We start from the raw sequence: 16,682 nt of genomic DNA on the forward strand, positions 1-16,682 counted from the left end.
AGAGGATCTGGAAAAAGCTAATGTATTCAATGCTTTTTTTGCCTCTGTCTTCGCGAACAAGGTCAGCTCCCAGACAACTGCACTGAGCAGCACAGCATGGGGAGGAGGTGACCAGCCCTCTGTGGAGAAAAGTGGTTCGGGAGTATTTAGAAAAGCTGGACGAGCACAAGTCCATGGGACTGGATGTGCTGCATCCGAGGGTGCTAAAGGAGTTGGCGGATGTGATTGCAGAGCCATTATCTTTGAAAACTCATGGTGATCGGGGGAAGTCCCGGATGACTCAAAAAAGGCTAAAGTAATGCCCATCTTTTAAAAAGGGAAGGAGGAGGATCTGGGGAACTACAGGTCAGTCAGCCCTACCTCAGTCCCTGGAAAAGTCATGGAGCAGGTCCTCAAGGAATCAATTCTGAAGCACTTAACGGAGAGGAAAGTGATCAGGAGCAGTCAGCATGGATTCACCAAGGGCAAGTCATGCCTGACTAATCTAATTGCCTTCTATGACGAGATAACTGGCTCTGTGGATGAGGAGAAAGCAGTGGACGACGTGTTCCTTGATTTTAGCAAAGCTTTTGACAGGGTCTCCCACAGTATTCTTGCCAGCAAGTTAAAGTAGTATGGGCTGGATGAATGGACTATAAGGTGGATAGAAAGCTGGCTAGATCGTTGAGCTCAACAGGTAGTGATCAATGGCTCCATGTCTAGTTGGCAGCTGGTATCAAGCGGAGTGCCCCAAGGGTCGGTCCTGGGGCCGGTTTTGTTCAATATCTTCATTAATGATCTGGAGGATGGTGTGGATTGCACCCTCAGCAAGTTTTCAGATGACACTAAACTGGGAGGAGAGGTAGATACACTGGAGGGTCGGGATAGGTTACAGAGGGACCTAGACAAATTAGAGGATTGGACCAAAAGAAATCTGATGAGGTTCAACAAACACAAGTGCAGAGTCCTGTGCTTAGGATGGAAGAATCCCATGCACTGCCACAGACTAGGGACCGAGCGGCTAGGCAGCAGTTCTGCAGAAAAGGACCTAGGATTACAGTGGATGAGAAGCTGGATATGAGTCAACAGTGTGCCCTTGTTGCCAAGAAGGCCCATGGCATTTTGGCCTGTATAAGTAGGGGCATTGCCAGCAGATCGAGGGACGTGATCATTCCCCTCTATTCGACATTGGTGAGGCTTCATCTGGAGTACTGTGTCCAGTTTTGGGCCCCACACTACAAGAAGGACGTGGAAAAATTGGAAAATGTCCAGCGGAGGGCAACAAAAATGATTAGGGGACTGAAGCACATGACTTATGAGGAGAGGCTGAGGGAACTGGGATTGTTTGGTCTGCAGAAGAGAAGAATGAGGGGCGATTTGATAGCTGCTTTCAACTACCTAAAAGGGGGTTCCAAAGATGATGGATCTAGACTGTTCTCAGTGGTAGCAGATGACAGAACGAGGAGTAATGGTCTCAAGTTGCAGTGGGGGAGGTTTAGGTTGGATATTAGGAAAAACTTTTTCACTAGGAGGGTGGTGAAGCACTGGAATGCATTACCTTGGGAGGTGGTGGAATCTTCTTCCTTAGAGATTTTTAAGGTCAGGCTTGACAAAGCCCTGGCTGGGATGATTTAGTTGGGAATTGGTCCTGTTTTGAGCAGGGGGTTGGACTAGATGACCTCCTGAGGTCCCTTCCAACCCTGATATTCTGTGATTCTATGAGTGAATACCTACAAGCTTCATGGAAGCTATTTAAATGTACCATAATACAGGCTCAAACTAAGTGTAAACCCCTAATTAAAAAAACACCCAGTGATGGGACCAAAAAAAAAAATACCCACCATGGCTAAACAATAGAATAAGAAGTAGTTAGAGACAAAAAAACATCCTTTAAAAACTGAAAGTCAGATTCTAGTGAAGAAAAATATAGAAAGGGGCATAAACACCAGGAACTTAAGTATATAAGTATGATGAGGCAGGGCAAAAAAGAATTTAAAGAGCAATCATCAAAAGACTAAAAAAATGTTGCTGTTAGTTTTTGTAAGTATATCAGAAGGAGGAAGCCTGCCAATTAGTGTGGCCCCAGACGATCAATCTGCTAAAGAAGTACTCAGGGAATACAAGGCTGTTGTGGAGAAGCTAAATGAATTTGCATCGGTCTTCACTGCAGAGGATGTTGGGAGATTCCCACATCTGAGCCATTCTTTTTTGGTGAAATATCTGAGGAACTGCCCCAGATTGTGATGTCATTAGAGGAGGTTTTGGAACAAATTCATAAATTAAACAATAAGAAGTTACCAGGACCAGATGGTATTCACCCAGGAATTCTGAAGGAACCCAAATATGAAATTGCAGAACTACTAACTGTGATATGTAACCTGTTGCTTAAATCAACCTCTGTACCAGACGACTGGAGGATAGCTAATATAGTGATGATTTTAAAAAAAGGCTTTCTGAAAGTCCTAGTATACTGTATTAAATAGTAGGGATAAATGGTCACTTTTCACAATGGAGAGAAGTAAATAGCAGGGTCCTTCAAGGATCTGTGCTGTTCTGCATATTTATAAACGTTCTGAAAAAAGGGGTGAACAGTGAGGTGGCAAAATTTGCAGATAATTCGAAATTACTCAAGATTGTTAACTCCGAAGCTGACCTCAGAGTTACAAAGGGATCTCGAAAGACTGGGTGACTGGGCAACAAAAAGGCAGATGAAATTTGGTATTGATAAGTGCAAAGTAATGCATAGTGGAAAACATCCCACCTATATGTACAAAATAATAGGGTCTAAATTAGCTGTTACAACTCAAGAAAGATGTTGGAGTCATTGTGGTTAATTCTCTGAAAACACCTGCTCCATATGCAGTGGCAGTCAAAAAGCTGACAATGTTAAGAACCATTAGGAAAGGGCTAGATAATAAGACAGGAAATATGATAATGCCACTATATAAATCCATGGTACACCCACAGCTTGAATACTGCGTGCAGTTCTGGTTGCCCCATCTCAAAAAAGGTGCATTAAAATTGTAAAAGTACAGAGAAGGGCAGCAAAAATTATTAGGGGTATGGAACAGCCTCCATATGAAGAGATTTTCAAAATACTGGGACTGTTCAGCCTGGAAAAGAGATGACTAAGTGGGGATATGATCTACATCTAGAAAATCATGAATGGTGTGGAGTCAGTGAATTAGGAAGTGTTGTTTACCCTTTCGCATAACACAAAAACCAGGGAGCACCCAAAGAAATAGGGGTGAAATAATAGGCAGGAGGTTTAAAACTAAGATTAGGAAGTACTTCTTCACACAACTCTGTCTACCTGTGGAATTCATTGCCAGAGGATGTTGTAAAGGCCAACATTATAACTGAGTTCAAAAAAGAATTAGATAAGTTCATGGAGGACCCCATGCTCTGGGGTCCTGATCCATGACTACAACTCGTAGGCATTATGGTAATGGAACTCATAATAGATGCTGTTGCCACCTCATTGTGGCTGAGGTATCATGGCAGTGAAGGGCACAGTGATATATTTGAAACTGACTATTTTAAGTACATTTTTAATTTAAAGAAAATGGTTGCCCTATTCAAATCATTCTGTCTCTCCATCTTAATTACTTCATGATAAATATATTATGGCAAACTCAGAGCCTTGAGAATTATATACCCATAAATCCTGTCAAATCCTGATGGTGCAAAGATGCAGATTCATAGTGAGATATTTATTCCAATTTTTTTCATTAAGGACATTTACCATCTTTTTTTCAAGATTACAATTATTGTTGTTTGATATAGTTTTTTTGCCTTTTAACAGTAAGTAGACATTCTCGACAGGGAATTTCTCTGCTGTCCTAGTCAGGCATAGATTCAGGGCTACACTCAAAATCAGTGAAATAATGAACAAGTGGATTAAAGACCTTTTTATTAGCACTTTCTCCTTTTCAAGAAACTGTTTTTAAATGCTCAAATAAATGTGTTAGTCTCTAAGGTGCCACAAGTACTCCTTTTGTTTTTAAACTAACAACTCAGAGTACATACAATTGTAATATTTCACAAATCTTTATGTGAATCGCTTTCTAATGAGGTCATAGCTAGTTTCCTGGACACAATAGCTCTTATGGCATTTCCTCTTCTGGTCTCTCCCTTTCTCTGTTTTTTATAATATGCCTTAAAGACAGAGAAACAGACCTATATAAATTAAACATCAGAATCGCTAAGAGAGAACCAGCTTCAACCTCCAAGTTTCACAGTAGCAGTCCTACTGCATACCTTGAGACTGGAGTTGAACATAGACACCTGAGTTGGGGATATTTAAAAATGTCATTGAAATGCAGTAAAATCTTAAAGAAAACTTGTCTTAATGTTAGAGGCGCATGAAGGGGAAAAAAATCTCTAACCTCACAAATTAAGATGTTTCGTTAATTTTACTGCTTTCTACAAAGACCTGCTAATTCTAAATTTTAATTTAATTATATGATACACACGCATGCACACACATACACACACAAAAGTTAGTTCTAACAATCACTTCACAGCCAACAAAATCTTAGGCCAAAACTTACCTTCAATTTGTCCCAGGGGGCAGTCTTGTGAACAAAGCTGGGGTGATGTGATCTTGGTGGCTAAGGAGATGTGCTTGCTGTATTCTGGACTAACTGAAGCTCTTTTAAAACTTGACGTGATTACCTATTTAGGATTCCAGGATTGTCACCTGTCTGTGTCACTGCAGCCTAGAATGTCTGAGTCAATGTGAAGCGATGGAAACAGCTACAAGCATGGTTGAGAGCTCTTTTTGTTTAGAATATCCACAAGGTTCAAGGATCACTACGATTCATGATCTGTTACCATCCATTGTTTTAAGTTCTCAGCTATTTTGACTTTGCAAATTACACCAATGCAGTGTACAGCTACGGTAAGGCATGTATATTTGCCATCCCAAGAGCTCTAAACCATTGTTACATCAGAAGTAACACAATGAATTGCCACCATTACTGTATAGCAAAGTTGCATGCAACAATTTAATTGGTTGGATGAAGGCGAGGTTACAGATTATGGATTACTTGGCCCAAATGCCACACCCATGTGATAGTATGGGCTTCCATTTACTAGTGCTTTATATATGTTAAATTGAAATAGTACATCTTGTAGATTATGAAGCCGTACATCATTCTATCCAGGTTCATGTATGGTAAGATGGGGAAATTGTAGATAGAAGAGGTGTGTGTGGTGTGTCCAAAAGACATGAGGAATCCTGAAGGACCCCAAGACTGTGAACCAGTTTGACGAGCTAAAGACATATGCCTTCAACTAAGAATGAAGTGATAGTGGTTGCTAGATATGCACCCTCTTCATGAAATAGTCCCAGTTTTTAAAAACTCTATAAAATGTTAATTAAAAAGTTCTACTGTAACATATATGGCATATACAGAATATGTGGTAATGTAAAGTGGTGCAGTGGTTTTGTTTATTTGACTTTGGGATCACAGCATTATTCATGAATTAGTGGGTCATTTCAGATTATCACCATTCATATTGTGGTATTACACCATATAGTCACACATATAGAAAAACTATATTTTAGCAAAGTTTTTAGAAGTTGTTAGTTAATTTGTATTTTTATATCCATCCACCTGTAAACTTAGGCTGCAAGTTATACTGGGAAACTAACTTTGGGCAGGTCTCTGATAGAAAGGAATGTTACAGCTCATACATTTTAGAAATTTCTACATGGTATCTAAAATTAAACAACATTATGGATCAGGTGTTGCAAATTAAAGTCCAATAGCGCTTCCTTCCCCTGGCTGCTCAGAGAGATTCCCCTTGCCTACCATGCGCCTCTCCCCAGCTGGGGGAACTGTCATTTTATCCCCTCTATCTCCCATCCCATCACTATCCTTGGACCCCTCACCTCCCTGCAACCTTTAAATCTACCTCTTGTTCCCCCTCACTCTCCTGACCCACCATTCATAGTGTCCCTGATGCTCCATACAGGCCTGTGTCCTGTCCAGCCCCTGAACCATAAAGTGGCAGCAATTTTGCCTGTGAGCATGGCGTCAATCTCATTGAAAACAGTGGGAGGTGGCAGCCAACTTTATTATGTGCAGCCTCACTTCCACATGCAGATAGACTGCAAGGAAAAAGCAGCCAACTTGTTGACAGTAATGGGAAATGGTGGTCATTTTAAATAAAGGAAAATTTGTCAGTTGACAGCCTTTCATGTTTTCATAAGCAGAGTTGTGATAAAATCATGAGAGGTGGTAGTACTGATAACTTGTAACTAAGCAAGACTAGAAAGAACTGATCAACACCATTGTAGAGGGATAAGTAAATTTTAATTCTAGTCAATACTCAAATTATAAAGGTGCAGAATTATGTTTATATATAATCTTGCTGCCCTGGGAATGTTTTTGAATAGTATTTAACTGTCTTTCCACTGAAGAAACAGACCCTCAAATATTTTATGTATTTGAAAGATCACAAACTCTAGGGGAAAATAATTGTTTTGGGAAAAAAATACAAAGCTTTGTTTAAAAAAGAGACATTTTCTCTCACTGTCTCTGTATCACTTTGTGTCACCGGCAGCATGAGTTTGTTAAACTTCAGAGTGGACTGCAGAGCTCATCTTTTCTCCCTGGCCTATAATGAGTTGAGTGATGGGTAGTAGTGGCATTGGTTCTCGTGGAGATTCTGCTGCGGGCAAGGTTAAATTAAATGTAGTTGCTGGTATTTTTGGTCTTTGGATAATTGTTGGGCATATGCTTGTTTTTTAAAAGGGCTCTCAAGAGCTTCAAAACCTTTGAATGGGTGCTTTTTCATTGTAAAGTAATAAGAATAAATGGATGGCCATATTTGGAATTCACATTTTAAAATTACTTTAAGATAGTAATTTCCTTTTTTCAGCACAGCCTTTCACCAAGGATTTTTGGTATTTTTGCTAGGGGCAGATATTCTTATCAGAGAGAATTCTTCTTTGTTTATAAAATTATTTAAAACTACAAAATCCACTTTTTTTCTTTTTATTTCTTTCAGAAGTGAAGCCAGCTTGCATATTTAACAGTGTGGAGTATTATGATGGAGACATGTTTCGAATGGATGCCTGTCGTTTCTGTCGATGTCAAGGTGGTGTCTCGATTTGTTTCTCAGCCCAGTGTGGTGAGCTGCACTGTGACAGGTACTACGTGCCAGAAGGAGAGTGCTGTCCAGTCTGTGAAGGTAATTTTTTTCTTAATATTCACTTATTACAGCTGCTCTCTCTTATTTGTCTTTTAAGTGGTGATTAGCTCTCTGAGCCAGTGTGCATTGTCACATTTTGTCATTCTAAAGTTTTGGCAAAATATAGATAGTGTTTTTTTAATCCAAATGATCTTCTACAGTTGCTGGCTGCTATGTTTGGTGCACTGTTTCCACTCTAGCCACAGCTATCTCATGCCAGGTACAAGCACAACCGTAATAATTAAAAAATGGCTTAATTCCTCCTGAAGGCCTTGTATCGCGGAGGCTGCTCCTTGATTCTGTATCCACACAACTAGATGGACTGCTCTGTTGCACAAGTCTCCCATTAATTAACACTCTGCCAAAAAAAACCCCAGACTTCCTTCTGCCTTCTGTCAACATGACACGGATTTCTCTGCTTTGCATTTATGGCGGTTTATTTCCAAAATGGGTAGGCATATGGAATGCTTGTGGTTCCAGTCTGAGAGTGGGTTGTGCGCTCTCTCTCTCTCTCTCTCTCCTTGATAGCCGACTTCTCTGTGTGCCATGCTGCTATGATCTCTCTCATTTTGGGTGACTCTCTCATTGGCCTAAAAAGGATTATATAGGAAGTCTCACATTAATCTCTGGCTTGCACCAACACTGAGACAAGAAATTATTTGATGCATCCTTTGCCAGCCATGTCTCCAAGGACGACTACCACTCTTAGGTGGTTGAAGCTGCCAAAACTTGAGTTTGCTGAGATCAGGAAGCAGAGAGAGAGCTCTTTGAGTTATTGGGTGGGTTGCTCCAACTTTGTTCCTTTTCCATTACGCTTTTAGAGGAGTTGATCCAGATGAGTTCTGAATTGCCTAGCTTGAGCAGCTGCTCCTTAGCTAAAGTGTTCAGTATATTCAGTATGTATTGGTTTGGTCCTGTAAAGTCCCTTAGGGTTTAGGTCTTGTGTTTCTTTCAGATCACTTGGGAGCAGGTGAGATAAGCCAGGATGCTTAATCTAACCATGTCCAGATTTGTACCTGAGGAGGCTGGAGACAAAGCATCCTCAGTGGAGGGGCCTCAACAAGGAGATGGCGCTCTCCCGTTGATCTGACAGAAACTCATGTTTGCTGAACATTAGAGCATGCTGTGAGACTCCTTGGTTTGTCCAGCTCGTATTGGTGGGCTTGTTTTGGCTTGTTTGAGGGGTTTTTCATGGCTGTAGGATGTGAATGTATATTGTCGTGGTCTTTGTGACATGCTCTTATTTTGTAATTTATTAATACACATGCATATGACTAAGGGCAGGTCTACACTAAAAGAGCTACATTGGCGCAGTTGCACTGCGTCTGGTGAAGAGACTGTGTGCTGACGGGAGAGCGTCTCCTGCCAACATAGCGCCAGTGTGGACAGCGCTTAGGTCTCTGTAATTTGCGTCGCTCAGGGGGTGTCTTTTTCACACTCCTGAGTGACATAAGTTAGATTGATTTAAGCATTAGTGTAGACGTGCCCTAAGAGTCGAGATCTGAGTTCTGTTCCTAGCTCAGCTGCAAAATTAGTGTGTGATATTCGGCAAGTCCCTTAAACTTTCCTAGCCTCGATTTTTCCATCTGTAAATATGGATTTTTCAGTTTCCTACCTCACACTAGTGGTGTAAGGATGAATTCAGTAAAGTTTCTAAGGTACATTAAGATCTATAGAAGAAAGGGGCTATACAAGTTAAATGTTGCTGTTGTTACTTAGGTAGAAATATTTAATTGATTACAGCCTGGAGAGTACTAAATGTGCCATGTGACAATATACTCTTTCAATGTTAACTCTGGATCCAGTCATGTAACCGTTTCTCACCTGAATGTGTATTTCTTACTCACATGAGTAGTTCTCTTGAGTCAGTGGTTCTCAATCAGGAGTACCCAGAGGTCAACTGGGGGTAGGTCAACTCATCTAGATATTTGCCTTATTCAGTGTTTCTCAACCTGGGGGTTGTGACCCCGATGGGCTTCGTGGGACAGTCACAAGTTCAGGTTCGGGGAGTCACAAGTTCAGGGCTAGCGTTAGGGGGTGGCAAGCAGGACAGTTTCCTGGGGCCGCGTGCCACAGGGGACCCTATGAAGATAAGTTACATGTTTCAGCCCCAGGTGGCAGGGCTCGGGCATAAAGTACACTGAAATATAACTGCAATATTTATCCTCCAATAATTTATTTTATAATTATTTGGTAAAAATGAGAAAGTAAGCAATTTTTCAGTAACCGTGTGCTGTGACACTTTTGTATATTTATATCTAATTTTTTGTAAGGAAATAGTTTTTTAATTGAGGTGACACTTGAGGTATGCGAGACAAATCAGATTCCTGAAAGGGGTATAGTAGTCTGGAAAGACTGAGAACCACTGCCTTAATGGGATGGGGTTTTTGCTTCAATGGGACTGTTTGAATGCATAAAATTTCCAGGATCAGACCTTATAAGCATAAACATATATATGTCAATTAAAATTAAACGATATTTGATTAATGGTGTGGAAACCGCTCTCTCTCTCTTTCTGATGATTGTATGGTATGTTCACTGTTGTATCTAAATGACTTTCATACACTCAAACATAGGGGCCACTTCTCTGCCAGAGTTACAACACAAAGAAGGTGGCCCATGATCTCTCTTGTTTACTGAAAAGTTGGTACTACGTCATTTGTCAGCAACTTATTCTGATAAATGGTTCACTACTATGTTAGGCTGCTTTTAAAAAAATCAGATTTACCTTTTCTCATCTGAGACACTGCAAATGGGACTGCCAAGTTAATTAGTTTTTATTCTCTCTTAGATGTTGTGAGTTAGGATATCAGAAACTTCAAATGGAATTCTCTTGGCGTGACTGGTTCCTGGTAGACAGGATACAATAGATAATGATTAGACAGTTGTCAGCAGAACCCCATCTCTCAGATCTGGTTTTTAGTCTCAGCTGTTTTTTAATTTGGCCTTGTCTGATACAACAGTCAGGCTCTTGCTTCATTTGCCTGGTTGTCTGACATTGATCTTGCGTGCTGCTTATATGCCTCCTTTTCTGGTATGGCTTCCCATATCTTGATGTCAGGGAAGTATGGGCTCTGGCTTTTCAGTAACTGGCAAGCAAAATACTTGTTCCCTTCTTCTGTAAATCCCTTTTGACTCAGTTGTGTCCTTTTGGGTGAGGTTAGGTGTTTGGCTCTCTCTAAGGGATTATAATTTTACTACTTCTCTTGGTGTGATAGGGCATGCCCTGCTCCTGTCATTTTTGCTGTCATACGTTGTTCATTGATCTTCCTTTTGGAGATATCACCCAGTGCTTCGTCTCACCACCTTTTACATGCTCATGTAGCCATACTATTTACACAGACATTCAGCATAACTACCTTTTTTTTTATTCCCAGGTGGTAGAAGTGGGAAAAGGTCTCTCCACACAGAGAGCTCCCTTTATCAGGCCTAGCTAGCCTTTTTCTCTCTCTTGATTCTCCTCCACTGTGCACTTCCTTCTGGTGCTCTTTTATCCAATTTCCTTGTCAATAGGCTAATTAGCTTATAAAATACCTGGCCCCAATCTGATCTGGTAATCAGGAACTTCCTTAATCAGGCTCTCTGGGGGGACTAATGGTTTAAACAGTGACCAGAGTGCTAGTTCAGTTGCTGATTTCAAGCACTCTGTTGCAATTTGGTATAAAACCTCTTACAACCCCTATCTTAATCAATCAAATTCTGTCCACAGGACACCTGTCAAAGTTAGCTGTCTCAGCTCCTTGTATGATAACATTTTTCTTTTTGAATTTCCAAAGTGGTCTATGCTAAACAGAAGCTAGAAAGACATCAGTTAATCCTCAGTTGGTGCAGATGTTACACATTATTACTTACTTCTATTCTGAGTGTTGGGGATTTTTGGTGGACTGTCTTTTCCTCAATGTTTTGTTTTCTTGTTACAGTTGCTTATTTTGTCTACTTACAATTTTCCTGATTATTTGAACTGTTTCTTGATGGATCCTCTGTGCTCTTTGCCTTTACTTTTGAGCTCACAAATAGTGGTACAGGCATCTACCAATCTTTCAAGACCGAAATCTTTCTGCAGCTTCTGCAATTCCTCCAGAATTTCTTTGGAAGCAAGGAGGAGTGTGGCCATTGTTACACCCCTTCAAGGAGTGTAATCTACTGTCCCTGAGTAAGCAAGACTTGCTCTTTACATCCATGACAATATGCATTGCTTGTGGAAGATCTCTCAGTGCTCTCCTTCTGCATTTGTATAAAGGCTAGTCACAGTCCCGCCCATAGAGTTTTATGAGAAGAGATATCTCCTTATTCTTTTCCAATGAGTATGGCTTATATTGGTTTGGGGTAAGAAAAATTAAATAATTACATAAAACCCCCGTAAGTTTAAAGAACATTACGGTTGCAAAGACAAGACCTCAAAAGATAAGAATTACCAGAATTAAGCTGGTCTGTGCAGCCTTAATTTTGCCTCCTTGTGTTTGTGCATTTTGATAGTATTGGCCATCATTGTATAAAAAGTTTGTGGCAGAATGAGGTGAAGAGCTTAGCAGTCCTGAGTTTCCAGTCCAGTGCCTTGACCAAAAGAGAACATCCTTATTTCTTTTAAAGAATTTTGCTGATTTACCATCTTGTGCACTGAATGAAACAGATGTCCGTAAAAAAAGTACTGTGTGATCATGTCACTCAGTTGCATCCAGTTTTATCGCAATGAATACCCACACAAAGTGGAAAAAATCTGATAAGTTCAATAACTTTTGGGTGCTTGACTTTGCAGTCTTAATGTTCTTTTAATATATTTTTAGTGTAATTTCCTAGGATTTGGGGGGAAAAAAGAAAAGAAAAATACATCATATGAGACCATAATGATCCCCATATAAGTCATTGGTGTTTTAGATTATTTTTACACAGAACCTTTAGTTGCACAGCTCATATCTCATATCTTTAGTTGCACAGCTACAGGAGTAAGCAATAGGAGTAGTAAACTGTTATTTGTGAACTAACCGTGAGAGGGAAATGGAAAAGCTACTTTATCAGTGGTGTACACAAGCATTTGCTGGAGAGTGTTGAAATGGTGAGTCAGGGTTTGTAAACTCTTTGTATGTTCTGGTGGTTATAGATGGCACAGCCAAGCATATAAGTTTGGCACATTCATTCTGCAAGATAGTGTGATTATAAGTGAGACTTGGGCATACCACATTAGAGAGAAGGTTCTATTTTTGGCTCTGCCAGAAGAGATCACCTACAACCTACTTTTTAGAACATATTTAATATATGTTTAAATATAATATATATTTAAAATATGTAAAATGTGGGGAATGATATCTGACTGTCACTTAATTTAGGGGTATGAAGACTTGTTCAATAATAAGGGGTATGAAGTGAACAGAATTATTAAAACTAGTAAGTGGAATAGGTGAGACTAGAACTCGCAGTCTCCTGGTTCCCTGACCAGCTCTTTTCTCAAAGGGATAGTTACTGTTCCATTAGAACTCAAGCTTTGTGGGGCTGTGGAGCATCCTCAGTGCAGATGGAAGGTAGTGTGGACGTGTAATATTTTCAGTGCAGATAAAATGTCAGTGGGGCCCCTGAGCATGCTCAGTGAAGAACCAGTATTCAGAGATTTGAACTTTTTAGAGGCTTGCTGTTAAACTTTTGTAAATGGTGAGATGTGCAAATGGTTATTTTTCAGGTCTACAATTTAACCAAATCCAAGTAGATTTTCATGGGTACAAAAAAAGGCAGCTGTCTGACTCCAGTGTTATCTCCTGCCAACATTAAAGTTCTTGTTCCAAACCAGAGAAGCACTAGAGCTCTTCAAAGGACAAGTGGGATAATTTTTTAACATTATCAAAACTCCCTATTTTCCTGTAACCTCTGTTTTGGAAATGGCTTAACAATTTTCACTGACACATAAGGGGGGAGAGGGGAATCACAAACCTAGCATACAAATTTTCAGTCTAAATGGTTACAATTTGGCAAAGTTATGAGCAACTGAAAACAGGGGCTTATAATGGGAAGTGCTAGGAAACCTTAACTATAGGCATTGCTATAGCTCTCCCTGTAATGAAACCAGGGGGTTAGTCTTCTGAATACAGCTGTTTGTATCTTTATAAGGGCAGCCGATGAAACTTCAAGAAATAACCCAACTTTCTCATTGTTGGTGGTATCACTCATTTCGACTCCTTTGTTCTTGGAGATAAGACTGTTTTCTCTTCAAATCCTTGAAGCACATCTATGGTCTGGAATTTAACCTAGGGGAGAGGAAAGTTTTTATCTCTGCACAGTATTTGGGATTTGCTCCTGTTAGTTGCTAGTGTTAACTATTAAAATGTTGGCTATGTCTCAAATGTAGTGCTAGTTTGAGTTATTGTGTGTTTTGTAATCTAGAATTACTGCTTGTTTTTTATATCTGATGTAAAAAATTATAATAGAGATACATATGTTTCCTTTTTGTGTTTGTGAACAAAATACATCAGCACCGTTGCTAATTTGGATGAGTTGAGTACATTCCTGAAGATCAAAATATACTTTTCTTTGTAGTTGTGGGAAAGCATATGTAGAATAGCATTATGCACTTGCATGAATATTGAAGAGAAACCTCAGTATGAAGAGGTATGTTCCCAAACATAAGCATGATGATTACAGTAACATGCCCTGAGGCACACGTATCTCATTTTCTTTAGTAACAAGGAAGCAGGTCTTGGAGTTTTAAATTCCAAGAGATGAAACTGTGTTGTAGAGAGTAATGCAAATAACTGTTAAAGCTTTGAACTTGACCTGATAGGGCAAAGTAATGTCATTGTGGCATGTATGTCTCTGTATTATGCAAAAACCGGGGGGATACAAGGAGAAAAAAGGATTTTTCTACAAAAGGCACTAAGCACGCAATTTGATGTCAATGCTAAGTCCCAAAAAGTATAGGGGAAGGCTTACTTTTTATGTCCTAAGGTCATGGGGTGTTGTTAACAACATAACCAGGTGGTTTACAGGGTGAACTTGTCTCACCAATGTAAATTCATGGCCTTTCAACAGTTAGAAAACAAAATGCAGTCTGTTTGCTAATTATACACATATAATATACAAAAGTATAAAAAAATAGAGTTAGGTCCTGAAGTATGAAATCTAAGTTTGTATTTTTGTGTATGCTTATTCTACATGCAGTTTAATGTAGAAGGTCACACTGTTTTGGAACCTAACTGATTTGTTAGCAATCCTCATAGTACATAATTGGAACAATCTGGAAATCAGTCTCTTAACATGATGTTTTTAATATTCTAGCATTCACTTGCTAGTGTCCACTTTACTCTAGTTAAGGGTGCAAAATAGTTTGTTATAACCCTGTTTTCTCTTCCTTGTAAGTTTTTACCAAAAAAAAAAAAAAAATCTTTTCAGCCAGAGGTGCCAACTTTCTGGTTTCCCCAGGGGTGATCATCCCCTGCTCCACCCCAGACCCCACCGCACCTCTTCCCTTGCCTGCACCACCCCACCTTTTCCTGCCCTGTTCTGCTCCCTCTCCTAAGTGTGCCCTTCCCTTGCTTCACCTCTTCCTGCCCCAGCTCCTCCCCCTAGCACCTCCTGCATGCTGCTGAACAGCTGATCACCAATGGATGTGAGCCGCTGTGGGGGAGGGGGAGGGGCTGATCAGCAGGGCCACTGGTGGGTGCTGAGCATCCACTGTTTTTTTTCCTATGGGTGTTTCAGCTCCAGAGCACCCACAGAGTCAGCGCCTATATTTTCTGCTGAATTTGTCTAAATTGGTTGTATTTGAAAGTTGGGGCAAAGATCCCTGCACCATTTTTGTATTTAGAGTACACAGAGGTGCTAGGTAGGTGAAGAGTATGTCCAGTGGAATATTTCAAACGAGTCTAAGAATTTCCACTTCTGTAAGGATTATCTGTATATGCATAGATGCAACTACTGGGAAATAGCCACTTCCTAACGTTTGTCTATTCTTTTGGTATCCCCTCTCATAGTGACTGCAGAACTATATTATGCATTTGAACATCCAGTCTCCTATCCATTTTTTTAATATAATTACACCAATGTGCACTCATAGTATGTATGTGTTCTTCACAAGTGCACACTTTTCAACACTTGTTACTAGGCTCTAATCAGCCTTAGGCTTACCCTGGGCCTTCCTACCCCAGGCTGGATCTGAAGGACCCCGATTGTCACCTCAATAATTGTTCTTATGTTTGAATTTGAGATTTGATTCAAATTACATGCTGTCAGGCGTTGTGCCTCTGAATGTACTGGGATCACCAGAGGCCAAAAGACTTGAAAGATTGGTTTTATTTAGTTTTATTTTAAAATATACATCCATCTAACATTCTGGGCAAGTAAAATTTTTATAAAAACAATTACAATTCAAACCAGCTAACTAAAATAATAGACACATCCGATACCACCAACTCCAATTTGTGTACGCTGCTTCACCGATGACCGTCATTTCTTCACTTCAGAAAAAAAAATGGTAGAACAAACTATCCTTGCAATGTGACTTAAAGGTCATGCATCTGGGCTCTGGGGGAGGTAGCAGTTTCCATAATCAAGGAGCTCTAATGGAGAATGTCCTACCTCCAGCCTTCTGTGAGACCATGCCCAGACACAAAAATCAAGGCAAAAGTGGTGTGAGTTCAATTGTGTGAGCTCAGTCGAGCTAGCTTAACATGGCTGAAAAACTTTAAAAAGCATTGAATGGGCTCTTCAGTTACGTTAAACTAATGAGATTGAGCTAGCACAATTTAAATTGAAATCCATATTTCTTGTCTGTCAAAACAAGGCTTGAACTGGGTCTCACCTTTCATGGTATCACATAGAAGAGAAGTGGTCTCTGAGGTAACCATGATCTAACCCATTTAAGGTGTTGCCTAGTTTAAAACCACTACCTTAAAATACTCTTGGAAATTTACTGTAAGTTGTGTGTATTCTGGAGCAATTTGATTCCTGTCATAAACACCCTTTCCAATCAGGATGCTGCATTTTGTACCAACTGAATTTCCAAGTGGCTGTAATATGCAGAGCATATTACAATAGCCTAATCTGAAGATGACTAAAGCATGGATCATAGTGACAAGGTTAGCCCCTGAAAGAAAAGGGCCCAGTCTTCTCGCCAAGTGTAAATGAAAAAGGAGTTACCTGGGTCTCCAGTCCAGGGATTCTCAAATTTCATTGCACCATGACCTCCTTGTGACACAACAAAACTCATTATATGACCCTAGGAGTGGGGACTGAAGCCTGAGCCTGCCTGAATCTCGCTATCCCGGTTGGGGGGGGGGGCAAAGCCCCAGCCCCACAGCTCTGGGGGAAGGGCAAAGCTGAAGCCCAAGAACTTCAGCCCCAGGCAGGGGGGCCTGTGACCCAAACCCTACCACCTAGGTCTGAAGCCCTTAGGCTTCGGCCCCGTGTGGTGGGGCTTGGGCTTCGGCCCTGGGCTCCAGCAAGTCTAACGCCAGCCGTGACGACCCCCTTAAAATGGGGTTGTGGCCCACTTTAGGGTCCCAACCCACAGTTTGAGA

General features: G+C 40.4%; 1 protein-coding gene across 6 annotated transcripts in view; it reads left to right on the forward strand.

Annotated features, from left to right (window-relative positions):
- The window catches only part of CRIM1 (cysteine rich transmembrane BMP regulator 1), a 300,395-nt gene that overhangs the window by 163,376 nt on the left and 120,337 nt on the right, over positions 1-16,682 (forward strand). For all 6 annotated transcript variants that reach the window (XM_073338355.1, XM_073338356.1, XM_073338359.1 and 3 more), the window contains one exon: positions 7,000-7,182. In XM_073338355.1, the coding sequence (XP_073194456.1) occupies positions 7,000-7,182 (183 nt within the window). The remainder of the gene's footprint in view (positions 1-6,999; positions 7,183-16,682) is intronic.

The sequence above is a fragment of the Lepidochelys kempii genome, chromosome 3 (genome assembly GCF_965140285.1).
Source record: "Lepidochelys kempii isolate rLepKem1 chromosome 3, rLepKem1.hap1, whole genome shotgun sequence".
Taxonomy (NCBI): Eukaryota; Metazoa; Chordata; order Testudines; family Cheloniidae; genus Lepidochelys; species Lepidochelys kempii.